Raw genomic sequence first — 26317 nt, 5'->3', positions numbered from 1 at the left:
GGCCGTGGTCTCTCCTTGGGGCTGTCCTCAGGGTTGTTCCCCCTGCAGGTTCCAGCTTCTCCCCTTGCCGCCCTGTAGCCCTCATACCGCCCGGGTGCAATGTGGCATCCAGGGAGGGGATAGGTCTCCTGGATACACTCTCTTCTGGGGCCATTCTCCCTCCAGGGGCCCCCACCAAGCAGGCTTTGGAACACAGGATGGCAGGGAGGACTGTCTGCTCTTGGCAGGCTGGTCCAGGCAGGAGAATCTGGGTGAGTCTGGGTAGGGGAGTGGTGCCTGGTGAGCCGACAGAGGTTAGAAGGGGCTGATTGGGGTGGGTCCCCTTCCCTGCCCCCACCCCAGAGTGGGACTTCTCCAGGCTTGCATCTGCCTCTTTTTGCCACCTTGTCCAGCTGAGCAGCTTCTAGAAGTGTTTCGTGTAGACCAGTGGCTGTACGCACTCTGCCTGCTCCCTCCATGGCAGAAGGGGCTGGGGGCTGGGTGAGCCCTTGATCTGGTCCTGTTCCTCTCCTTTCCTGAGCTCACGCTCATCACTGGGGTGGCTGAGAAGCAACTGTGCCGTGAACCCTGGGCTCATGCTGGCCCAGAAGGTGCTTCCAGAAAGGGGTATGGCTTCCAGGTGCCCCGTTGAGAGAGGAAGCCTGAAAGCTGAAGCCTTGGCTGGCTTTAACAGCCTTCCTGACCTGCAGACCCGGGGCGGGTTGTGTGCAGGTGGGAATTCTGAACAGCGATTCAGAACAGCACGCCAAGGGGCTGAGATTGCCCTACCCTGCCGAGGGCACAGCCCACCCAGGCACACGAGGCCAGACAGGTGCGGGCTTGGAAGGACCTAGTGGATAGGCAGATGGTGGCTATGGGGCAGGGCTTTGAAGGTGTCCACCTGCTGCCACCTGCATGGCTTGGAGACAGCCCCTTACCAGGGGCTGGTGGCACATTTAAGATGCCTGGGTCATGGCCAGGAATCTCCTGGGATTTGGCCTTCTGTTTACCTGGCCCTCCCACCTGGCACGCAACCTCCTGTAGCCTGGCCAAGGCCTGGCCTTCCCCTGGGACAGCATCTGTTCCTGGTATGATCTGGGACAAGGACAACCATGTCAGGCTCGGTTCTCGGGGCACTAGACACCCCCTGGCCTGCATGGATCGGAACCCAGGGAGGCAGAGAGGAGGCGGAGTCCCCAGGTGCCCTCCAGGTGCTCAGGCAGCAGAGGGGGCTGGAGCAGAAGATCCCACAGCCTGTGGTCCGGGCCCGCACCTCCAGCCACCCTGTCAGCCCTCTTTGCCACAAAGCTTGAGTCATGCTCAGGAGAACGGAAGCAGAACTTTTATTCCTCTTGGCTAGGAGAGAGAACTAGCGGGCAGGTGTGCATGGCCCCCCCCTTCACCCCTTCCAGAACCAAAGAAGACAGGCAGGCTGCCTCTGCTCGCCTCTCTCCTTTGCCCACGTGGAGGCAGGTGAGCGCAGCACAGGGCAGGGTCAGGCTGCAGTGATGGGGTGGCCAGGGCTGGCCGGGGCTGGGGCAGGTGCTGCTTGGGTGGCGAGGGGCAGGCGCAGGGGCACTTCTCGTCCTGGGAGCTGGTGACTGGCAGGCGCACAGCACTCAGGGCACCAGGACTCGGTAGGGGCTGCCCGGGATGTGCTCGTCACCCCACTTGACCACCAGCGTGTACTCCCCCTTGTCCTTGAGCAGGTAGGACACACTGTAGAGCCTGCTGCCCACGTGTTTCACCAGGATCTCTTCACAGGGCGTCCGGGGCCCATGCACACCCACCAGCAGCATGTTGTTGCCTGGGAGTGGGGGCCAGGGCTTCACTGCCATGCCCCAAGCCCCGTCCCATCAGTGGTGACTGCAGCGACCCGCTTTGTTCCTGCCCTGGGTCCTCCCCACCTTGCCTGTCTTGGAGTGACAGCCCTTCTTAAAAACAGCCAGCACCCCGTCCACCCAGAACAACCAAAGAACCTGCAGTTTCTCCAGGGCCCTGGAGGGCAGAGGAGCTAGCAGGGGGGCCCAGAAGGCCCCCAAAGAGGCCTTCCCACCCACTCTTTCCCAGGCATGGCCTCTCTGCTTTTCTCTCCAGCCTCCCATTTTTGGAAGGGCTGGGGCCCGCACACCCACCTGCTTTGCTGCAGTCCACCGTGAAGCTGCTCTTCTGGCCCATGTAGGCCTTGCTCAGCCCCACGCCTTTGGCCAGCACCTTGCTGGCATCAGTGGGACCCGGGCCTGGGGCACTGTGCTGGGGGATGGTGGCAGTCTTGGTCAGGGAGTCCACAAACACAGATGATGTCTCATGGAGGCTGTGGTTGCTGACGAGGCGGTGACCTGCAGGGCAGAGCAGTGGACAACCAAGAGGTGGCAGGAGTGCCCGGCAATGGGGTGTGTAGCAGCCATCTGGCACCAGGCTCACCTGTGACTCTGGCCTTGAAGGGGCTGCCCGCAATGTGGTAGGGGCCGCCGTACTTGATGGAGATGAGGTAGCTGCCAGGTGCCATGGGAGTGTAGGTGACGCGGTAGCCCTCGGGGCACTCTTGGCAATCCATCTTCACCTTGGAAGGCCCGTCGATGGTGACTGAGAGGGCACCAGCGCCCGCATTGCTGGTGTTCACGATAAACTCAGCTGGGCTCCCTGAGGGCACGGGAAGGTAGGTACAGCTGGCCTGGCCCGTTGCCCCACCCCCACCCCCCAACAGAGTCTCGTCACCTCCACATGCCACCTGTTGTCACCGAGAGCTTGGAGGAGGGAACCCTAGTCGTTGTGTTCACACACCAGAAGCTGCCCACGCTGACCTACCTGTGATGCCGCCTTCCAAGCCAGCTCCATAAGCAGACACCAGGCCTGGGTCCCCTCCATGCCCAGGCTCCCCAACTCGGATCTTGAAGGGGCTCCCCGGGATGTGGGTGCCGTTGAACTTGACATCAATCAGGTAGATGCCATTCTCCCGTGGGATAAAGCGCACAGCGTACTTATCTGAGGAACAGAGAAGTAGGTGGTGGGCCTGGAGTCCCTCCTCCAAACTGAGCAAGTGGCATGTGCCCACCAGTGTGAGTCCAGCAGGTCTCAGGGCCCAGTTAGCTTCTTCTGGGAACTGTGCTGGGCACCTTAACCCTACTGCACAGAAATCTTGAAGCCCGAGGGACAAAGCTTTAGATGCCCAAGCTACTGATAGATGCCCAAGCTAGCTTTAATTGCTGCAGCATTTGGACTGAAGTCTTTTGTAAGCAAAACACCTGCCTCAATGCCTCCTTAGAAAGGCTACCCTGAATGCCATATCCACCACATGCTAACTGGGGCCCAGAGATAGGCAGGAACTTGCTCGAGGTCACACAGCCAGCAAGCGGCAGGACTCAGCCGTGGACTAGTCAAATTGAGCAGCTCCTCCCACCCCCAAGCCTTTCCGTGAGTTCCAGGCCCTGGCAGGCCCAACTGCTAGACTTGGGGGTCTCTCTTGTAAGAGATGGCAGGATCATGCCTCCAGAAGGCTTTGTCCTTTCTAGCAGCATGGCCACTGAGCCCAGTCCCCAAGGGCTTGGGTCCCAAGTAGGGGGCGGGAGGCCCAGGCCCTCTCTCGGCTGCTTGCAGATTGTGTCTTGCTTTACACTCTCAGCCTGCTTCCAGCCAGCAGGGCTGGCCCGGGGAGGCCCACTGCTCCCAGCAGTGCCCGGGTGGATGGCTGGATGGCCAGGCAGAGCCTCACCTTGGTCGATCTCGGTGACATAGCACTCCTCCAGGGCTCCTGAGGGGCTGTGCACCTTGGCATCGATTGCCCCCTTGGCCCCATTCAGGCTGACTGCAAAAGAGGCTGGCTGGTTGACCTTTAGCCCTGACTCCTGGAAGCACAGCAGATGTGGTTAGGATAGCGGAGGCTGGGGGTGGTGGGCAAGGGGAGGCTGGGCCCAGAAGCAGGAGGCCCAGGGGGAGGCACTTACCCATCTGGCGTCCAAGTGGGTTTAAAGAGGGAGAGCCAGTGCTTCTCGAGGGGCAGCAAGCTCCAGGCACACACCCCAAAACCCTAGCCCCACACGCTCCAGGCACACAGCGGGCAGGCAGGAAGCGGGGCAGCCCCCGGCCTGCAAGCAGCACTCAGCAGCCCTGGCAGGCGGCTGTCCCTCTTTAAACCTCAGCCCTAGTGCTCAAGGGGCACAGGCTTCTGTTCAAAGCCTTTAGACCTGAGACACGAGAAAAACTCCACGCGGCCGTCAGGGGTGCGTCCTGCCGACCCAGGCGTGGGCTGTTCCCGGCCAGAGCAGAAGCAGCCCGGCGCCCTGAGCTGGGCTGGCTGGGTCCCTGGACATAGGGGCTCTGGTCTGGCCGGGTGCAGGAGCCCCAGGCGGGCGGTTTCTCTCAGTGCCTCACCTGAAGACTAGAAACAGTAAGGCGGCGGGCGTCACCAGACGGAGAAGCCACAGGCACCACGAAAGGGCTATCGGGGATGTGCTCCTCGTTGAACTTGACTGACACCTCATAGTCACCTGGATGGGGAGCGAGAACAAGACGGCCATGCATGCCTTCCCCTGACAGCCCAAGAGGCCCTGGGACCTCAGGGTGTTGTGGGGGAGAAGGCAGGGCTGTCTGTGTAGACCCGGACGGGCACCCACCCCAAGGGGAAGCCTGCTGGCCCCAGCCAGACTGTAGTACCTGGCTCCTGGACCACGTAAGCCACGCCACAGGAGCCATCCTTGCGGTCCTCGAAGGAGATCTCGGCCTTGCTGGGGCCCTCGACAGCAATGGCCAGGCCCCCCGCGCCAGCTTCCCGGGTCCAAATGCTGAACTCGGCTGCAGGAAAGCAGAATGTGTCCTCATGAAGGGCTGTGCTCCCCCCAACCAGCAGGGGCTGCTGGAGACTTCCTCCCTCCCACTGCACCCCCAGCCGGGACCAGCCAGAGCCCCAAAGGAAGCAGGCCTACCTGGCACTCCAGCTTCAGCCCTTTCCAGGCCAGGGCCCCCGGCACGGACCTTGTGGGCTCCCCCTTCCCCCAGGGGCCCCACGGTGAACTGGAAAGGGCTCCCGGGCACGTGCTGGCCCTTGTACTTGACGCTGACCGTGTGCATGCCCATCTCAGCTGGCACAAAGCGGATGCAATAGGTATGGTTCTCCCCTTCCACAATCTCGGCCTCGTGGCTCTTGCCTGATGGGCTAGTCACCTGGGCTGTCATGTCCTGGATGCTAATTTCTGCAGGTGGGGGAACAGGCAGGTGAGTGGGAGACCCAGGCCACGCCTCTCTGTCCGGGGGCCCCGCAGGGCTGGTGCTTAGGCCTCCCTGGGACCCGCCCGGGCGGCCACGGCTCCCACCTGGGATCTTGAGGCTGAGGTCACAGTGACTGCCAACATTAGCCACCGATGGGGCCCGTCGCCTGCGCGTGATGCTCTCTTTCACACGCCCCTCGCCTGTCACCTTCACGGAGAAGGGGCTGCCTGCAGGAAGAAGGCACAACCCACACCCCAGACAGGTTACCCTCTGCTCGGGGCCCCCAGGGTGTGGCACGGAGAGTTGCCCAGCAGTGGGGGAGGCACATGGGTGCTGTACCCACCAGGCACGTGCTGGTCAGCAAACTTGATGTTGATGATATAGTTGCCAGGCTCCGTGGGGCAGTAGGTGACCCTGCATGTGCCATCCTCCAGGTCCTCTGTGTTGATGTCTACTTTGCTGGGACCCTCGATGGACAGGCTGAGCCCCCCATAGCCTGTGGGCGAGACAACCCTGAGCCGGGGGGCCAAGTATGATGGTCTGACCCCAGCTCCCAGATCCCTACCACCTACCTGCATCACGTGTATCAATGATAAACTCTGCTGGCTCAAAGGTGTGGCCTTCGTGGAGGCCCTGGCCCGAGACCCGCACACGGCTGGCATCCCCGATCTCCGATTGGCTGATCACCACCGGAATGGGGCTGCTTGCCACATGCTGCCCATTCTTCTTCACGTGCACCAGGTGTTCCCCTGTCTCCTTGGGCACGAATGAGATCCCTGGGCACAGGGCGGGGCTGTCAGCCAGAGAAAGATATACAACCCCCCCCACCTTCCCTCCCTCCCGTAAGGCCCTGCCGCCCAGCCTCTTACCCACGTGGCCGTTGCGCAGCCGCTTCAGCAGACAGGGTTCTTCCCGGCCCGAGGGGGGCACCACTGTGGCGGTCAGCAGGCTGAGGTCCGTCTCCGAGATGTTGATGGGGATGTCGGCGGCAGAGCCCACCTTCAGGTGGGACATGCGCATGGAGTCGTCACCTGGCAGGGGTCAGTCACTGTGTGTCCAGGCACCGGGAGGGAGACTGTCCCCACGCCAGCTGCCTCCTTTGTCACCGCTGCAGGCCGTCCCCTACCTGTGACCCTGGCAGTGAAGGGGCTGCCCGGGATATGCTGTTCGTTGTACTTGACCAGGATGCTGTAGTCACCAGGTAACACGGGCAGGTAGGAGACACTGCACGTCCCATCCTGGTTGTCGGTGCAGCTGATCTCTGCTTTGGAGGGGCCCTCAATGGCCAGGGACAAGCCCCCTGGAGAGAGTTGTGAATGAGGGTACGAACTGTGCCCGGGAACACTGCACCAACCGTGCAAGCGGAGGCCGGGGGTGGGGTGGGGAGCCCAGTTTGGGGAGCATCTCCCGTGTCCAGACCCCCCACCAGATGACGGCATCCCGCCCCAATCAGGCAGGTCAGGATGAGAGCTGCTGCTCACCCTCGCCCGCATCCTTGGTGTTGACGGTGAAGATAGCGGGCTTATTCACCACCCCATGGGTGAGGCCTGGCCCATAGGCTGTGACATGGCCACAGTTGACATAATCCACGTAGAACTGTAGGGGGCTGCCTGCAGCAAGAAGAGGGACCACATGGACCGGGGCCTCCCATCATCCCCCAGTCTGTCCCACAGCCCGCCCCCCTGGGAGGTGGTCCGGCATGCTGAGTGGACGTACCTGGGATGTGCATGTTGTCATAGCGGATATCCATCTCGTGCAGGCCGGCTTCACTGGGGGCGTAGCGCACAGTCACAGTGCCATCCTTGTTGTCGGTGATGGCGGGCTGTGCCACCTTGCCCGAGGGCATCCGCACCTCCCCTGCAGGGCAGGGGGGGCCTGGGTCAGGGCAGTCCATGGGCACCCTCCAGCCTCTGTGGCTCCCTAGCCCCTTCCCAGCTGCACTCACCAGTGACCTCGCCCTTCTTGATGGTGAAGGGGATGACAAGGTCAAAGGGCCTCAGGCTGCTCACATCTAGCCCGTTGACCCCCACCAGGGGCCTTTCTGGGGCCTGCAGGGGGCGGAGACACAGAAGGCCTGAGTGAGGAACTGGAGGGAAAAGGAGTCCCAAGTGGCAGGCTCCAGGGTCCCTCCTCGCAGATAGCGGAACAGGACCTCACGGGACACCCAGCCGGCCCATCCCCAAGTGTCCCCGAGGGCAGGGCAAGCTGGGAGGTGGCAGGGCAAGCCATACCCAGGTCTGCTGGCCCCCCTGGGCGTAGGTATATGGTGGTGCCAGCTGCTGAGGCCGTAATGAGGGCTGTGCCGTGGGCTGGTCTCCAGCCAGAGCCTGCAGAGCAAGGCACAGAGCTTGAGGCTGTCCAAACCCGTGAGCCCCGTGGGGGCGGTGAGCCAGGTCCCTGCCCGGACCCCACCCCAGCCCCGGACCCTCCTGACCGTCACTTGGAAGGGACTGTTGGGCACGTGTTCACCACCGAAGCGCACGCAGATGACGTATTTGCCGGGCTGGGGAGCCGTGTAGAAGATGTCAAAGGTGCCATCCTCATTCTCGACCACGTCCACGTCCACCTCAGAGCCATCGGGGGTGCACACAGTACAGGTGACCTTGCCTTTGCCCGCTGCCTTGGTGTCCACAGTGATCACAGTCTCCTCCCCGATCTGGATGGTAGGGCCGATGCCAGCACCTGGTGGGGCAGGGTGGGTCCCCGAAGCGGGGGCCGGGGCATGAGCTCGGTGCTCAGGCCGCGGCCATCCACGTGTCAGCCGCCCAGGCCTCTTACTGCCAACCACCAAGCACAGCCAGGCCTCCCGCCCCCCAAGCTGGAATGGTGAGTGATTTCTCAGAAGGCAGGAAAGGTTCCCCTGAACCACCTCAAGCCCGGGAGTCCTGTCTCGGGGCGTATCCCCGCCACATGGGAAAAGCCCAATGGGTGGCACCCAGGAGTCTGAGAAGAAGAAGGGCCTGGAAAGCCCCGAAGCCACTGCCGGGGCCTAAGCATTTGCTGCCATCTCCCCTGCCAACTTGGCTTCAGCCAGTGGTGCCCTGGACCATGCTGACTGACAGCTGAGCCCCGGGCTGCCTTCACCCCTGTGGCCATGCCCTGGCCCTCAGTGCTGTGTGCGGACGCGGTGAGGCGGAGTCCTGCTGCAGCGTGGGGCATGTGACACTTGTTCCCCACCCCTGGGGCCTGAAGGTGCAATTGGAGTTTCCTGACAACTGAGAAGGCTCGCTCGACCGGAGGCTTGCAGAGAAGGGGCAGCCGGGCACGGCCTGGTGCAGGCAGGGAGCCGGGAGCAGGGAAGCAGGGAGGCAGGGGGGTTAGCACCCAGGCAGTGCAGCGCAGCAGAGGGGCCAGCACCCAGGGGGCAGGGGGGCAGGGGGCCCAAGCCAGAACCACGGCTGCAAGGCGGTGAGAGCAGAGGGGAGGGACAGTGACGTTATGATCTGGGCTCAGCCATGGAGGCTCGGGGGGCTGGGGACCATGAGGCCTGGCAGCGAGTGCTTTCTGGAGCCTGGCCCCTGCCAGGGAAGCAGCTGGCAACACCGAACCCACCCTGGGGCCAAGTTCAAGGGGGTCCCCAGCCAGCCACTTGGCCGGCCCCTGAGCTGTCCTGTCCGCCAAGGGCGCCCACTTTGTGGGGCTCCAGAACTCTATGCCTGGACCCCCACCACCCACCCCGCCCTGGGAGGCCTCACCTCGCACACAGCCACACCTGCTCTCCCTGGCTTGGAACCTGGACCCACCATCTAGCAAGTGGCCTGGGCCCAAACCTCAGTTGGCCCCAACTACCTGCGCTCCCTGCCCAGCACCCAGCTCTTCAGCAGGTCTGGGCTGCTCCATCCTTGAAGCCCCCCACCCCTGCAATTTGGTTCTCCCCTCAAGCCCCACCCACCCACCAGCAGCCTAGCCCAAGCCAGCCTTGCAACTGATACCGAAGTGACTTCAGTTCCCCAACTGGGCTCTTTGCCTCCGCTGGCACATGGCGGCCAAGGTAAACCAAGACGGCTCTCTCAGCCCCAGTCTTGACCCTGCCCCTGGTCCCCAAGGTCCTACCCCCTGGCCCAGGCACACAGGCCTGTCATCTCAGACCCTGAGGCCCCCTGGACAGAGTCATCGAACCCCTGCCACCCTCTAGCTTTCTCCAGGGCCACCTTGGCCAAGGTCCAGGCCTCCAGCCTCCAGAGGCTCCCATGTGCTTGTGGCCTCTTGCTGGCATCCCTGGCTGGGGTGAGCCTCCCCTCCCAGGTCTGGTTGGGGACCATCTGAATAACGTCACTGCTGGGAGGGGCAGGGAGGGAGGGAGGCGGGAAGAGGGTGGGCCACTGAGTGCACTTTGGCACTCTGAGGCTGGGCCGGGCCCCACCATGCTGGCCGCCCAAGCAGTCAATGCTGGTGCTATGGCACTACCAGCCAGCCCCACCCACTCATGCACTGGCACCTCCCCCGGCCTGGGACGCGGAGGCCCCTGGGAGGTGGGGACAGGGGTCTGTGGATCCGGCTGGGGCTGGGGACTCCCGCTGCTTGGGGGAGACCCTGGACTCAGAAGGAGGAAGTGAAAAGAGACCGGGCCTGCTGCCCGCCCCCGAGACTGCCCCAGGGCGCCAAGATCCCCAGACCCCAGAGCCCCCAGGGGGGTGCCTCTAGGGATGCACCTCGCCCCAAAGCTCACAGCTGCAACCCGACTTCTCAGGTGGAAAAACAGAGGCCCAGAGAGGGGGAGGGCCGGAGCACTCATGCCCAGCTCCAGAGGCCTCCCTGGGCCCTAACCCTCCAGTTCCTCCCCTCTGTCCCTGCCAAGAGCTGCAGCTGGAACTGTCCTGGGAATCAGCCGGAAGAGGAAAGGAAGCTGCCCTCTGGGCAGAAGGGGCATTGGGAGTGGCCCCAGCAAGCAGCTTACCTAGCCCGTGACCTCCGATTGACACTGAGGTGAGAGGGCAGAGAGCAAGGAGAAAGGTCAGGTGAGTCACTCAAGGGGGCGGCCCCCACTCCCACACGCCGCCCCAAGCAGCGAGCCCTTGCACACAGGCACACCCAAGCCCCGTGCTGAGCGCCGTGGCTGCTGGCACACTGGGCTCACCTGTGACGGTGCACTTGCTGGCATCCCCCGTGGGCACGGCGCGGACACGGTATGGGGAGAAGGGGATCTCGTCACCACCATACTTTATGAGGATAGTGTAGCGGCCTGTCACGTCTGGCACGTAGGCCACTGTGTACGTGCCGTCATGGTTGTCTTGGATGTGTGTCTTCTTGGGCTTGCCCTCCGGGTCCTGTGTAGCAGAGCACAGAGAAGAACAGTTGGTCCAAGCTCACCCTGGCCCGGGATTCCCTCAGGCCCTCTCAGAGGACCAAGTGTCAAGCACTGCTGCTGCAGGGTCAGCCACCATGGCCCAAAATGGCTGCCTGCATCCACCACTGTCCTTTACTTACTTCCCCACGGGCAAGGTCCAAAAGGGAAGCCCCCAATGACAGGCACGGCCAGGAAACTTGGCACCTATCCTGCTTTATCCCCACAAACACTTCTCAGCCCCAGCCCTCTACCCCAGGGCCAGCCCCAGCAGTAGGACAAGCTCCTCTGAAAGATCCCAGAGTCCCAGCCTTATACCTGGCCCTGGAGAATGTTACAGGCAAAATAGTTGAGGCACTAAGGGCTTTGGTGACATCAGAAGTGAGCAAGTATGTGTGTGGGGGAAGCCTGGGTCTGTGACCACCATCCTAGAGGCGGGGGCCAGGCTCCCAGGTGAGACCAGAGACCCAGACTGGCTCATCTGCCCCAGGCTGTGGACTTCAGGCCCGGGTCCCTCCCCTCCCCACCTGCCATGGACCCAGAGCTGCAAAACAGCAGGGCCAGGTGGCCCCCACATGGCCCACTCACCGTGATCTGGACAGCCAGCAGGCCCTCCCCAGCGTCCTTGGCATCAATAGTGAACTCCACAGGCAGGCTGGCAGGCACACCCGTGGTGTTGAGCCCTGGGCCACTGGCCTTGACCTTGCTGGCATCATGTGTAGGCAGCACCTTAACCTTGAAGGGGCTGTCGGGCCAGGATGTTGTGGGTGGTTAGGATGGCTCTTGGTGCCCAGGCCAGTGCCCCCTCCCCTAAGACAGAGGGCCCTGCTCCTTACCTGCGGGGTACCTCTTCGTCTCCATACAGCACTGAGATGCTGTAGGGCCCCTCACGGCTGGGCACATAGTTCACAGTCTGGGTGCCATCGGCATTGTCCACCACGTCCACCGGCTCCACCAGGCCTGACCCCAGTCCCAGAGACAGAGTCTCAGCTGGTGCTCTGGGTTCCTAGGCCCACTACACTAAAAAGCCGGATCTGAGCCATGTATACTCAGCCCCCACCCCAGGCCTAGCCCTGCCCATCCCCAGGAACAGCCCTGAGCCTCTGTGACATGACACTAATCTGGGTACCACCTGGGCCCTTGCCCTCTCTCCTTCCCACCTCTGCTCAGTGGTCTATGTCCTTTTGGTCCCCTTCACCAGGTCACTGGCTCTGGTGTCACCTGCGGCTCCTCCGTCAACTGCCTGCCCACCTGCGTCCCACCCCAAGGTGTGCGAGACCCCCTCCCTCAGGGGACCAGGCCCTCCTGACCTGACCCCCACACCCCAGACACACTCACCTTTGGGCCCCTGCACTTTGACCTGCAGTGGGGCCATGCCAGCCTTGCTCGTGTCCACCTGGAAGGACTGAGGTAGGTTGGCACGGACCATGCCCGGGCTCAGGCCAGGCCCAGAGCATTTGACCTTGGACGCGTCTGTCACATCGTGCACAGGGACCTTGAAAGGACTGCCTGTGGGGGCCGAGAGGTGGCATTTCTGAGACAGGCTGGAGGGCAGGCAGGTGGCCCCAGCCAGGCCCCAGCTGACCTGATTCCTCACCTGGCACTTGGTGGCCGCCGTAAGTGACGTTAAGGCTGTAGGTGCCGGCCTCGTAGGGGACATACTCAACCGAGCAGCTGCCATCCTTGTTGTCCATGCAGGACATCTTGGCCTCAGAGGGGCCCTCAACAGCCAAGCCCAGGCCCCCTGTGCCAGCTCCCCTAGTCCAAACAGACAGCTCGTTATCCCGTGACTTCTAACGCCCACCGCGGCCCCTGCTTGTGGGGCTCTTGCCCACCTGGTCTCCACAGTGAACTTGTTGGGCTTGTTGGTGGTGCCGCTTTGGATGCCTGGCCCATGGACACGCACTCGGGAGGGGTCGCAGCCTTCAGTCACTGGCACCTGGAAGGGGCTGCTGGGCACAGGACTGCCGTCGTAGGTCACGTCCACAGAGTGGAGTCCTGCAGGAGGGCGGGCTGACTTAGAAGGGGCCCAGACTGCCCTGCCCCTTCACCCCCCACAGTCCCTCTGGCACCCCGACACGCACCCTCCTCATATGGTGTGTACTCCACTTTGTATGTGCCATCACCACAGTCCTGCACATAGGTCTCAGTCAGGTTGCCCGAGGGGTTGGCCACGCGAGCCTTGACGTGGGGCCCTCCAGTCTGAGTCAGAGCCCGGGCATCCACGCTGAACTCGGTGGTGGCTTCTCGGAAGACACCTGTGGGGGAGGGGATGTGAAGAGGAAGACGGGGGCTCCAGACACCCCAGTTCCCCCACCCCATGTCCCACGGCAGAGCCTCGCACCTTGACCCTCAATCCCGGGCCCATAGCACTGGATGCCCGAGGTATCCACTGCGGGCTCCACCTGCAGCTTGCTTGGGAAGTTGGGCACAGGCTGGCCGCCGTACTTGATGGTGACGGTGTAGGCTCCAGGGCACAGGGGGATGTAGGTGATGGTGTGCGTGCCGTCACCGTGGTCCTGGATGTGCACCTCGGCCGGCAGCCCTGCCTCGGAGCGGATCTCGATGGTCAGCTCCGCACTGCCCGCACTCGAGCAGTCCACATGGAACTGGCCGGCCTCCCCAGCCGTGGCCCGCTCCAGCCCGGGGCCTGAGCACTTGACCTTGGACGGGTCGAAGCAGGGAACCACGTGGGCCTTGAATGGGGAGCCGGGGATGTGGGTGTCAGCGAAGAGGATGTTGATGTTGTAGTCCCCAGGCTCAGTGGGCACATAGGACACAGAGCACGTGCCATCCCCGTTGTCCAGGCATTCGAGCTGAGCTTCACAAGGGCCTTCGACCGTCAGGCCCAGGCCGCCTGTGCCGGCACCCTTTGTGTCGATCGTGAAGCGGGCAGGAGACCCTGCACTGCCCCCCTGCAGCCCTGGCCCGAAGGCTTTCACCTAGGGGAGGAGGGGCAGGTCAGGAGCCCAAGCTGCACCAGCTCTCTGACCCTTGACCCTCAGACCCCAGCCTGACTCCATCTGTCTCTCTTCTTGTTCTGGCTTCCCTCCCCTACCAGGCGGGCACAGGCCCGAGCAGGGCCCTCGCTCAGAAGGACCAAGAGGAGGAGTAAGGTCCAAAGCAGACATGGGCTGTGGCCCCGGCAACCCCCTTACCTTGCTAGGCTTGGTGGGCGGCACGGCTTCCAGGGAAAAGGGGCTGCCAGGCACAGGTACGCCATCATAGGTCACCTCAACCTCATAGGGCCCCTCTTCACGGGGCACAAAGCGCACCACACTGTTGTCAGCCCCGAGGCCTGGCTCCACCTTGCAGGGAACCACTGCCCCTGAAGGGCCCACGATCTTCGACAGCACTTTGCCCTGGCCACCGGCGCCCTTGGACTTGACCGTGAACTCCTGGTCTTTGCCAACATCCACCTCTGTTGAAGCGATGGGGGGAAGACAGGACTGTGAGGCCGCTCAGACAGCCTGGGCATCGCCAGCGGCTGTGCCAGGGCCCCAGCAACTTACTTTCTCCCAGGCCGGACACCTTAATCTTGCTGAGGTCCAGGCTTGGAGACACCCCCACTGAGAAGGGGCTTTTGGGAATAGCATCACCTCCGTAAGTGACATTGATGCCCACTGGGCCCTGGGAGGGGTACAGAAGACAGGGTCAGAGGTCATGGCTGAGCGCCCCTGGCCCGTGCCTTCCCAACTCGGGCATGGGGGTTGGGGACACTGCACCCCCCAACTGCTGTGCCCACTCTGTCCCAGGTGAGAAACCAGAGTGGGCACAAAGTCTCTTGGAGCCAGCCACCCAGCCCACCATGTGAAGGGGCCCACAGGCTCAGCATGTGTACGGACAGGTGTGGCCACAGGGGGTCAAGAGAGCTGGCTACCTGCTGCACAGGCGTGTACTTGACGGTATAGGTGTTGTCATGATGGTCAATGATGTCCACGTCACGCACTGCATCCCCTTTGGCCGGCCCCGAGAACTGGACATCCAGCTTGCCTTTGCCGGCAGCTTTGGTGTTGACCGTGAAGTGGGTGGGTTTGCTAAGCTCGACCCCTGAGGAGACACAGCAACCATCTAGGGGCTCCTGCATGCGCATACACATACCCTGTTCGGGGCCCCGACCTCCCTACGCGGGGGGCCGTCCTCACCGGTGCGACTGAGGCCGGGACCTTCTGCCTTAACCTTGCTGGCATCATGGGAAGGCTCCACTTTGACCCGGATGGGGCTGGTGGGCGTAGCCTGCAAGGGGTGGGAGGAGAAGGGCTGAGAGGCGAGCAGCAACCCAACACTCAGCCATCTTTGGGGGCCAGGAGCAGCACACCCACCTGGTCAGCAAAGAGCACCATGATGGTGTAGCTGCCAGCCCCGCGGGGGGTGTACTTGACTGTGAAGGTGTCGTTGTCGTTGCGGATGATGTCGAAGTCGATGTCGGCCTCGGCAGGGCCCACCACACCCGGGGCACACTTGATGCCGATGCTGACATCACCTGCAATGGAGGAGGGCATGGGGCTGGGGACCTCACAGGGACGCTGCACCCACCGGCCACCCACTCCCAAGGCAGGGCATTACCCTGGCCAGCCTCCGTGCAGTCCACAGTGAAGTAGGTGGGCTCGTGAGCCTTGAGTCCTGTCTTTGCCACTCCTGGGCCGTACACCTTGACCTTGTTCGGGTGGCTGCCGGCACCCACATTCACCTGCAGGGCACAGGGGCAAGTGCAGGGTCACAACCAGCCCAGAGGACAGGCAGAGGCTTTCTGACCCACCGCCGTTGGGCACGTAGAGTGGTGCCACCACTCTTGGAAATCATTTGGTGGCCCCTCAAACACAAGCAGATTTCCCTGGTGGCTCAGACAGTAAAGTGTCTGCCTACAATGCTGGAGACCCGGGATCGATCCCTGGGTCGGGAAGATCTCTGGAGAAGGAAATGGCAACCCACTCCAGTATTATTGCCTGGAAAATCCCATGGACAGAGGAACCTGGTGGGCTACAGTCTGTGGGGTTGCAAAGAGTTGGACATGACTGAGCGACTTTCCTTTCCTTTTCTTTTCCAAACACAAGCAACCATATGATGCTGCAATTCCATTTTTTGGTATCTATCCACCCAGAGACATGAGATCACTCGTCCCCTCTAACACCCATTCTGGACCATTCATAGCACAGCTCCTGCCAACCAAAAGGTGAAAAAACTCCCAAATGTCCATCAACAAATGACTGGAAACAGAAAACGTGGTCTATCCACACAATGGTGTATCATCCAGCCATTGAAAGGCAAGAAGCAATGACTCACGGTATACAGGCCACAGGGGATACGAGTCCATCCCCACCCAGCCAGAAAGCAGAGACAGGAGAGGCTGCTTAGGCCAGGGCAGGGGGCCTTTGGAGGGTTGCCGACTTTCTTTAGGGGGTGGTGAAAACGGCCTCATCTTCCGTCATGGTAATGGCTTCACAACTCAGAACTCACCCAAAACCACCAAGTTGGATACTGGAAAGGGGTTGACTGTATGGCGTGCAAGTTTCATCAAACAGAGCTGTATCAAATGAAGCAGGGGCCCCAGGGAAGTGGGCTAAAGGCTCACCCGGAAGGGGCTGTTGGGGATGCTGACACCTCCCCAGGACACCATGGCCGTGTGCTTCACTGGCTTCCGGGGCACATAGGAGCAGCTGTAAGTGCCATTGCCATTGTCCTTGACCGTTGCCTCCACTGGGCAGCCCTCATTGTCCTGCAAAGTGGGCAGGAGCAAGAGGCCTCCTGGTCACTGCCTGGTCAGTGGGCACCTGCCCAGCCCACTCCTGGCACGGGGGAGCACCTCACCTGGACTTGGACCTTGAGAGGAGCCTTCCCGCCGTGCTTGGCATCCACTGTGAACTCTGCTGACTTGTTCACAGCCACGCCGGTCTTCTCCAATCCAGGCCCACGTGCCTTCACCTGATGGGAGGCCACCCAGTTCTCAGGGCAGAGTGCCGGCCCCCTCAGGCTCCCCCACCCAGTGGCACATGCTCTTTACCCTGTCTGGATGGAAATCCTGGGGCGCGTCGCGGATGTCGGCCATGAAGGGGCTGAGACGGATGTCCTCACTGTTGCACAGCACGTGCACCGCGTACTCACCAGCCTCCTGTGGCCAGTAGCGCACATCGCAGGAGCCATCGCCCTTGTCGTCACACTCGATCTTAGCCTGCGATGGGCCCTCCACCGAGAAGCCTGACAACAGCCGCCAGCTCATGAGGGCCCTGGATCCCCGGGAGGGTGGCCCTTGCTAGCCTCTGCCCCCGGAATACCCCCAATTGTAGCCACCTACTCACCCAGGGTGCCCACGTCGTCGCCAATGGCCTCCACGACAAAGTCTGCAGACTTGCCGACAACACCGCCCTCCAGCCCAGGGCCCCATGCCCGCACCTTCTGATTGCCGCACTCAGTGCCCACTTTCACCTCGAAGGGACTGCAAGGAGAGAGCCACCCAGGGAGTGCTGAAGGGCCCATCCTGGAAGGATGAGCCTAAGCCCTGCAGGGGAGGAGGCGTGCCACCTCTAAAGCGCTCATCCAGGGCCTCACCTGCGCCCAATATTTTGGCCACCCCACGTGATCGTGACAGTGTATGTGCCGGGGATCATGGGGTAATACTCGAAACCATAGACACCATCGCCCAGGTCCTTCTGCTTCACACGCTCTTCACCCTCTGTCAGAGACAAGGGGAAGCCTCAGGCCTGCTGAGCAGTGGCCAGGGGCTGGCATCACCCTACCCCAGCCACAAGCCAACTTACTGGGGCCCTTTACGGTGACCTTCAGCTCTCCGCTGCCCGCCCCCTTTGTGTACACTTTGAAGTCGGCCGTCTCCTTCACTCGCACACCCTTGGGCTGGAGACCCCGGCCGACAGCGCGGCAGGCACCTGGGTTACAAGCTGTGAGCAGAGGACTGGTTGAGCTGCTGGGAGCTAGTGCAGGGCGACCCCCTCCCTTGTCTCCCACCGGACTGGGCCGGTGGGCTGCCCGGGATGGTGAAGGCCATGTAAGAAAGAACCGGAAGAGACCGTGACCCAAGGACCTGGGGCCCAGGCCCAGACATGGTAGGCCTCCTTCCCTGTGCTCCATCCACACCAGCTCCCCCCGCAGACCCCACACCCAGCCCACCCACCCCCAACCCCCTAGGAAGACAGATCCAAGTACCGTTGACCCTGTGGGCAGAGCAGAGAGCAGCAGGTTTCTAGACAGCTGGAGCGAGCTCTTCCGAAGGTGAAAGCGTGGAGAGAGAGAGAGAGGGAGAAGGCGGGAGGAGGAGGAGGAGGCCCCAACAGTGGAAGCACAGATGTCCCGAGAGCCAGGGCAGGGCTGCAGCAGCACTTGCCTGGCTGCCCCCATCCAAGACCGCCCAGCTGGAGCTGTGCCCTGTGGAAGGCAGCTGGGGCTGGCCTACCTTGACCCACAGTGACTGTGTAGGGGCTGCGAGGGATGGGCACCCCGGCGAAAGTGACGTGCACCATGTGGACGCCCTCCACACTGGGCTGGTAGCTGCAGCGATACGTGCTGTCGCCCCGGGCCTCCAGCTGAGGCTCCACGGTACCCTTCTGGCCTGCTGGGTCCTGGATCACCACCTCCACCTCACCCATGCCCGCACCTGCTGGGAAGCAGCGGCTCAGCTTCCAGCCTCTCGTCCTCCCATGAGCCCGCTGGCCTCAGCACCCTCCACTCACCCGCCGTGAAGATCTCAAAGTAGGTGGTCTTGTTGGCAATGTTGCCGCTGGGCTCCAGGCCAGGGCCCTGGGCAGTCACTTTGCTGGCGTCTCCCTGGGACTTGTCCACGTACACCTCGAAGGGGCTCTTGGCAATGTGCTGGCCGGCAAAGAGCACGGTGACCTGTTCCCAGGAGGGGCAGGCCGTGAGGCCAGGGTTGGGGTCCCCCCTAGCCACAGCTTTTGCTCCCAGCCTCCCCTCAGGCTGAGGGCTCACCTTGTGAGTCCCCGTCACCTCGGGGACATACCAGACAGAGAAGGTACGGTTCTTGTCGTTATTGGCGGTCACCTTGGCCTAGGGTGGGAAGGAGCCCGTGAGTCTTCGTTCGGAGCAGCCCCGGGCACACGGAGGCCTGGTAATGCGAGGGCCTACCTGCAGGCTGCCTTACCTCCTCCTGGTGCCCAGCCGGGTCCTCCACGTATACCAGCACCTCTCCCTGCCCGGCGCTTCTGGTCTCCACCGTGAACTCTGCCCTCTTCTTTACCATGTTGCCTGTAGGCTCAATGCCTGCCCGGGAAGTGTGAGGAAGCCACGGGTTGGCCTCAGGGCCACCCCCTCACCTGCACGGGCTCAGCACCCCTCCCTATTCCCTTCTGAACTGGTCTCTTGTGGGACAGGCCTGGGCCTGTTTTCTAGAACGCTCGCTCAAGCGTGCCGGGGCTCAGGCTCCCGTCAGATAACCTGGCTGGGTCTCAAGTTCACTTACAGCAAAGTGGATGGGTCCTTACTCCCTAAACACACTCTGCCTTGGGTGGGTGTGACGTGGGGAACATCCAGCCAGTGGCTGCTTTTGATCAGCCCTGACCCACTCCTGTCTGACTTGCGGAGAGCAGTCAATAACCCTGCGGCCACGTGATGGAAGACTCCCAAGGAGCTGACATTTCCCAGAGGACGCGGCCCCACGGGGAGAAGGTGACCTCGCAGGAGCACTCCTGCCTGGCTCCCTCACCTGGCCCATAGGCTCGGGCTTTCTTCGGGTTGAGTTTGGGCCGCAGGGGAGCCCCTGGTTTCAGCTTGGCCTTGGGGAACTGGGACAGGTAGGTCATGACGGAGTGCTCATCCACGTTGGGGTCCACAATCTCCTCGGGGGTGATCACCTTCACAGACAGAGGGAGGAGCCAGTGGGCCTCCAAGCCTGGGGCTCCTGGGACACTCCACCTCTCCCCATGGGGATCTTGGCCCCCAAGCAGACCCCGCTGGCCAGGGTAGGGGGGCATACCTGAGGGATGCCCAGCCAGTCATCAGCTTGTTGCATGGCTTCCCGTGCATTGTTCACGGGCTTGCTGGCATCCCAGGAATCCCAGTCGGGGCACAGGCCTGCAGATGGAGTTAAGTCGTCTGTCTAGGGACCACGGGACCTCGCCAGAGGCCGTCCCCTTCACCCTCAACACCCGACACCCCTCACCCGGGGCACAGCTGTCGACCAGGGCGCCCAGGGCTCTGCCGCTCTGCCAGTCACGGCTGAAGTTGGTGATGGGCAGCTGTGGCAGCTTGTTCTGGATCCAGCCCAGCAGCCTCTGCTTGGGGGTCTGCTTCTTGGCCTCCTCGTCCTCCTCCTCATCCCACATGGGCATGGAGATGGAGTAGTGCAGGATCAGGGTCCAGATGAGGCCCAGGATCAACTTGAGGTTCCCGTCCACGATGGCCTTACTGTCTGCAAGGGCAACGAGTGGCAGCGCTGGGTGGGCACGGCCAACCCGGTGGGGGGGCCTGGGCACAGGCACAGACACATGCGCACACACGGCTTCGGGGGTGGGGTGTGGAAGCACACACACGGAACAGCAGGCCACTCCCAGGCACTGGCGAGTGTGGGAGACAGCAAGCCCGAGGGAGGAGGAGGCCTCCGTGAGGCAGGGTGGGGTGCGGGTGCCTGTGGGACCATCAAGGAGGTTCAAGGGTAAAACCCTTCCAGACGCGCAGTGCCAATACAGCACAATCAGGGGGGCTGCCAGAAGCCCTGAGGCCATGGGGGCCCAGAGAACAGACAGGCGACAGACCCAGGCTGTCGATCGGGGCCCCATCTGGGGCCCCGATCCCCAAAGATGGTTCCAGAGAGAGAGTGGGTGAGTGCTTTGCAGCCACCCAGGCCCCTCTCCAGAGGTCTCCAAGGAAGGGGCAGGGGAAACAGCTGGACCCTGGGGCCTTGATGCCAGGGCCCCTGGGCGGGCGCTGGGGAAGAGGAAGCCAAGCGGGGGTTGGGTTGGGAAATACAACTGCTGGCCCAGGGTGGGGGCGTGAATGACTGAGGCTGGGGAAGTTGGGCAAGGACCCTTTGGGTGGAGGGTGTGAACCCCTGCCGGCCCTCACTTCCTTTGTACTCACCCCTCCCCCGACAGAGCCAGGCTGGGGGCTGGGCCATTGGCCTGGTGTAGGGGAGGGGCTGAACACTGGCCCCAAGGAACCGGCGGTCTGGCCCTGACTCACTGGGGCCCAGCAGGGATGGCCTGCCAGCCGGGATGTCGAGCAGGACACATTCCAGGGGCCCCCTCACCCAGCCCGGGGGGGTGGGGCTGGGGTGGGGCCCGCCAGCCTGGGTTGGGTGCCCAGGGCCCCTCGCTTGGCGGGGGGTTGTGGGTGGGGTCCCAGAGTCCCGCTGTCTCAGCAATAGGCTCAGCCACTGCCCGCCCTCCTCATCACTTAACAGGCCGCTGGGCTGCAGGCGGGTGGCCACCAAGCTCACCACAGGGGAAGTGGTTAGGGCAGGCACCCTGCACCCCATCACCATGGCAACCCCTCAGGGCCCCACCCAAGGCCCTTCTGGGTGTCAGTCTCAAGCTCTTGGGGACTGGGGCGTAGGGCTGGGCCTAAGAACACAGGAGGGCCGCTTATCTTTGGAATCCCTGCTGATGGGTTCCACTCACCCACTCCCCAATAATCAGGAGAAAATGCTTGTCCAGCAAGTCAACTGGGGGGTGGGGACCAGGCAGCCTCTGAACCCAGCAAGCTGCACCTCGAAGACCAGCTCAACACCACTCAGCAGAGTGGCCTCCCAGTTCTCAATGGGGGGCTCATCCCAGTCCTACACCACTGCCCCGCACTATTGCCAAGCGGCAGGACAGGGGGTCTCAGGCTCGGAGAAGACCAAGTACACGGGAGCACTTGCACTTTCCCACCAGGTTCCCATCCCCAGAACCCTGAGCCTGGAACCAGAGCCTCGGGAGGCCTGAGGTCCACCCAGACCCACGAGGGGACACACAAGGCCAAGCTCACCGGTCCTCCCGGGGCTGGGCCCTCCCCCTGGTCCATAGGAGGCTGGCCCAGGCCGTCCCATCCAACTCACAAAAGAGGGCGGGAAGGACTGGGCTAAGAGTTGAGAGACTGACTGGTTGGATGGCCCCGCCCCATCCCACCCCCTTTCCCCAGCCCCGGGCCAGCCTGCCCCCTCCTTCCCCTAATCACTGCTGCTTTCCAACATTTTTTTGCCTTATATGGCAAAGCTCTGGGAACTAGGCCTGCTCCAGCCAGCTCACAAGAGGAGGAGGAGAAGAAGGGCGGTGGGGGGGGGGGGAGACCCCCCCCCAGACAACTGGGGTGTGGCTCGCCTCCCCACATCCGGTTGCCCCCCCCCCCAAGGCTCAAAGATGACTCAGCTTGGCTAGACTGAGTATGGGACTGGGGGGTGGGCCTCGGCCTAGACTTGCATTCCAGAAAAAGAGGTGGGGCCCTTGAGACCTGCTCAGAGTGATTGGGGGCACCTGAGTCTTGGTCCCTCACTTTCTCAGGCTCAGCGTGGACCAGGCCAGGGCTGCAGGGGCTGCTGGAAGTTCTCTTTGAATGCTGAAGAAAATAAAGCTGGTGCCCCTTCATTCCGTGTCTCACATTGCCGCCCCGCCCCCCCCGCTCCAGGGCAAAGTCACCAGTTCTGGTGCCAATCCCTGTGTGGCTCCCATCTCGAGAGGTGCCTGGGAATGATGCGGTAGGCCTGGTCAGTGCCAGCCTCACCAGCCCAGTGACACGGACAGTGGGCTGGCAGTGAGCCCAGCACATGTTGGAGTACCTCCCAGGGAACTCCTGTATTCTAGATGCAGAAAAGCAAGTCCTACATAGAAGCAAGAGTTTGGCCCACAATCAACAGTAACTGGGTGTCTAAGCGACTACAAGCCAGCACCCAAACCTATCTCAGGTGCTGTTTGGCTAGCTATGGTCCTTTCTGGGCCCCGAGTTCCCAAAAGGAGATCTAAACTTGGAGCAATCTTCAGTTGAGGGGTCCTAGACAATGGAACCCACAAGCTCCAAGCCTCTGTTTAGGAACCACAACGGTGTTCGGAGGCCCAAGAGCCGTCTCCCAACTGCTATAGGAGGTGGAGAGTCCTGGCCTCCCCCTCGTTAGAGATGAGGCGCTGGGCGTACGGCCAGAGCTTGGCTAGTGCCCGCCGCACCGCCTTCCCACTCCCCCCCACCCCGTCCCGGCCCTCTCCCACCACGGGCGCAGCGGCAGGGGCGCGGCCTGTGGAGGATGTGAGCTCAGCCTGGGCGTGGGCCAGCCGGGGACCGGCGGGCGGGGGCGCGTAGCGGTCCGCACGCACCGCTGGCTTGCGAGCCTTTGTTCTCGAGGCCCGCAAGCAGCTGGGTGGCCCCCGGGGCAGCGCCGCAGCTTAAGGGGATGTCTGCAAGGGGTCGGCTCAGGGAAGAGGGGAGGACGCGCGGAAACCCCCACCCTCGCCCCGCCAGCGCCACCGGGCGTCCGGCGCCCTCACCGATGGACACGAGCTTGATGCTCTCGCGGTCCAGGAACTCGAGCGCCACCGACACGTTCTCAAGCTGCATCTGGCGGAAGGTGGGCCTCTGGTTGTGCTTGCGGTGCATCTTCTTCTGGCTGAGCACCTCGAGCAGCGCGATAAGCCGCAGCCCGTCGCTCAGGTCCGTCTGCAGGTTGGCGATGCGCTTGCTCACGCACTTGAGGTGCTCGTTGCACCAGCGCGTGAACGTGTTCTGCTGGATCTTCTTCCACGGCGCATCCTCCGCCAGGTCCTTCTCGGTGGCCGGCATCTCGGCGTCTCGTGTGTCGGCACCGATGCCCAGAACCGCGCCCGCAGCGCTCTGGCCCGCCCGAGAGTGGGAGCTACTCATTTTGAGGCGCGAGGAGCCGATGGGCGGTGCTGCAGCCTAGACGAGGGGACGGCCCTTTAATTAAAGTCGCAGGCACCTCAGCGAGCGCAGGGCGAGGCAGACAGCTGAGGTTGCGCTGCGGTGAGAGCGAGCCCTTTAAATGCTGATGGAGGCGGGGCCAGGAGGCGGGGCCGCGGCGGGGTGGAGCTTTGGGGCCCCACCCGCCCCGCCCCTCCCCACCCGTTGGAATGCCCCCCTGAGTACCCCCGCCCCGGCTCTTTGACCCGACCCCCAGGCTCCGGGAAGGGTCGTAGGGCCCCGGAGCAGGCGAGGCTGCGAGGAAATGCTGAGGTCTCCCTCCCGCGCTGTAGGAAACGCTGCAGCGATGAAAGGCTGAGCAACGTCTAGAGCGGGGGACCGCTTGGCCTGCAGCGGGCACACCATACAAGGGACTTTCCTTCCCCAAGGCCCCTGCGGGGGGTGGCTCGCCCTCCGTGAGTCACGTGGACTCCGCTCGGTCCCCGCCGCCCCCTCTCCCCCAACCTCCGACGCTCGGGGGTCCCTGGCCGCGTCCCAGCCGGCCGCCTCGCCGGCAGCCAAGAGAAAGGGCCCGATCCGAAGGGGCGAGCCCTTGGAGAGCGCGGGTCCGGACTAGGCTCTGCTGCCCGCGCCGGGCGCGCGTGCGCCACGCCAGGGAAGCTCGTAGCCGCCCGACCCTAAGCCGCCCCCCAGACCCCCAGACCCCCTGCCCCAGCACGCCTTCCCGCTCTGCAGGATCCTGGCCTGCGCTCGCCGGTTCCCACCGCCTCCCTCCCTCCCCCCTGCACCCCAGAGGAAATGGGGCACTGGGCCAGGAGGCCATCAGAGCTCCAGGAGCCAGCAGCCTTGGAAGGGGCCCGGGCATGCCAATGGGCACTGGCACGGGGCGCCCTGTGATGCGATGCATGCAGAGATGGCGGGTGCCTGCCTCACCCACCGGCAGTCCACCCGAGGCGCGAGGGGCTTCCTCTCCATGGCTGGGATGGCCCCTGAACCCAGCGTGACCCAGAAGGCTGCCAGAGGGAACTACCCCGGGCTTCCGATAATGTGCTCTGAGCACCTGGGTCTCAGTGGGCTTCAGGGTCGTGGGAGTGCAGAGGGAGCCTCCCGGGCAGGGGGGCCAGGGGACTGAGGGGGGCAAACCATGAAAGGCAGCCGGGGCCTGCCATGGAGCCAGGACTGGGCACTGGGGACCTATTCACTCAAAATACATTTTCTTGTAGATAACTGGAGACTATGGGGGGGGGGGCGGTCACTGTGGGGATACTAAGACCAGCAAAGGCACAGAGGCAAGAGGCCTGTCGGGGACAGTCACTGCCACCCTCTTCAGTCTGGAGAAGCCAGCCTACCCGTGGCTTCGTCCCCAGAGTGGACTCACTTCCCTCGGTCCTGTGTACTTTCCCTCTGCAGGATGTTCCCTTCTTCACATCTTTTTTTTTTTTTTCCAGAAAAGCATGTCTCTGTCCCTCCTGCTTGGTACTTAGATCGAGCTTCCGACTAGCAGTACCTAAGTTCTCTGCTAAAGACCAGTGGGAAAGGAGCCCCTAGGTCAGCATGCCCAAATAAGGCCGACTCTCACAGCCCTGGGGACTGTGTCACCCACAGTAGGGCTGCAGTCAGCACCTGGCCTCCAGCATGCTCTCTTTGGGGCTGCCTGGCACCCCACACTGGTTTTTGCTCACCAGTGACATTTTTCAGTCTAAAGGCCTGACCACTTTAGACACACCTGTGCAAAACTCCACACCACAGTGTCTGGGGACTGGGATGGAGATGGGAGGGACAGCGGTAGAGGGGGACCCATGCAGACTCCTTCCTAGCAGGCCCCATCCAAGCAGAGATGAGAGCCATCCTTCTGTTCCCCTTGCCCCCCTGAAGAGCCAGTCCCCCAAGGAGAGAATCATACTGAGAATTCATTGTCACTCGACAAGTGCCATCCAGTTGGGTTATCTGTGTTCATTTCTTAATCTGCAGAGAGCAGGGAAACTGAGTCAGCGTCAGTAACTAGCAGCCAACTCCAGCAGAAAGGGGGACAGAAGCCTTGGCTGCCAGCCTTAGGCTTCTTCCCTATTTGGGGGGTGATAAGAGATGGGGCTGTAACGAGTTCTTGTCCCCAGGGGACACAGTATCACCACCAGGTGGCGCCCCATCCCAAAGCCCCCAGATCGGGCAGTCCCTGGAAGCCGAAATACAGCTCTTTCATATTTTCCCTTATTTGGAGTCGATTTCTTGGATGTTGTTAGACACACCCCGCCTCCCACCCCCACTCCTGCCCTCAGACCCCAAGCCAGGCCCTCCCACGGCTGGTGAAAGAGAGGCACAGGGTGGCAGGAGAGGCTGCCCAAGCCCAGGTGTGGCAGGCAGGCTGACAGCGCTCCAGTGCTGAATTCCCGCCTTGACTGCACTGCTAGGAGCCCGTGCAGGTGGGTCTCCCAGAGGCCGTCACCTACTCCTCCTGGCCCAGGAATCGGGGCGGGGGTGGGGGGTGCGCTGGCCTTCACATCCTACCTGGTAGTGAACATCCAGTTCAGAGCCAACCTGGGACAGGGCCCAGCCTCGAATCTAGCCTGGCCAACCCCGTGTGCCCTTGCCCCAGTGGAGCGCAGCGGCCCGGAAGCCAGCCCCGCACCCCTACCCAAAGCAGCCACTGCCCAGAGCACTGATGTCAGGGAGGAACCGATGGTCGACCTCCCTCCTGGGGGCATATTGGCTGCAGTGTCTTTCCAGGTGGCCTCTCGCCCTGACCCCACACAACGTCCTGCTCTCAGAGCCCTGCCTTCCCGGACAGTCATGCAGTGACCTGTCCCCCGGTTCACCCTCCCAGGGCGCCCCCGTGGCTGTTGGGCTCTCACACTGCGGGGCCAGACCCGGATTCCCCAGGAAACCAGGGAAGGCGGCTGCAACACCACACCCCGGCTTGCACCTGGCCCCGGGCACCCCCCCACCAACGCCGTGAGCTGCCCGCCAACCGCTCCGCTGGGTGCCCGCCGCAGACGCCTCACCTGCTCTCCCTGCGGGCGGCCGGCGGCCGCGGGGTGGCGC

General features: G+C 62.9%; 1 protein-coding gene across 4 annotated transcripts; it reads right to left on the bottom strand.

Moving 5' to 3' along the window:
• Nucleotides 1-1299: 1299 nt before the first annotated feature.
• Nucleotides 1300-26302, bottom strand: FLNA (filamin A). 4 transcript variants are annotated; one of them, XM_027534891.1, is made up of 48 exons: nt 26278-26302; nt 22888-23296; nt 19596-19844; nt 19410-19507; nt 19140-19287; nt 18579-18697; nt 18407-18484; nt 18151-18313; nt 17874-18077; nt 17224-17361; nt 17015-17138; nt 16765-16901; nt 16470-16663; nt 16277-16390; nt 16041-16184; nt 15035-15158; nt 14791-14951; nt 14614-14704; nt 14349-14518; nt 13981-14098; nt 13627-13889; nt 12813-13410; nt 12553-12726; nt 12304-12466; nt 12066-12226; nt 11807-11977; nt 11305-11428; nt 11057-11213; nt 10262-10451; nt 10082-10105; nt 7619-7866; nt 7416-7511; nt 7130-7232; nt 6901-7041; nt 6666-6794; nt 6311-6484; nt 6054-6215; nt 5757-5960; nt 5528-5680; nt 5289-5411; nt 4902-5168; nt 4633-4770; nt 4351-4466; nt 3692-3824; nt 2788-2964; nt 2404-2622; nt 2115-2318; nt 1300-1786 (listed from the first exon to the last, which is right to left on the bottom strand). In XM_027534891.1, exons 2-48 carry the CDS (start codon nt 23258-23260, stop codon nt 1599-1601), a joined length of 7947 nt encoding a protein of 2648 aa, XP_027390692.1. In that variant the 5' UTR covers nt 23261-23296; nt 26278-26302; the 3' UTR covers nt 1300-1598. The 4 variants fall into 4 exon arrangements, with proteins under 4 accessions (XP_027390692.1, XP_027390693.1, XP_027390694.1 ...); XM_027534892.1 differs by having other exon boundaries at nt 1307-1786; nt 17874-18074; XM_027534893.1 differs by lacking the exon at nt 10082-10105 and having other exon boundaries at nt 1307-1786.
• Nucleotides 26303-26317: the final 15 nt, after the last annotated feature.

This window comes from Bos indicus x Bos taurus, chromosome X (genome assembly GCF_003369695.1).
Source record: "Bos indicus x Bos taurus breed Angus x Brahman F1 hybrid chromosome X, Bos_hybrid_MaternalHap_v2.0, whole genome shotgun sequence".
NCBI lineage: Eukaryota > Metazoa > Chordata > Mammalia > Artiodactyla > Bovidae > Bos > Bos indicus x Bos taurus.
This window is presented reverse-complemented; position numbering and strand designations above follow the sequence as displayed.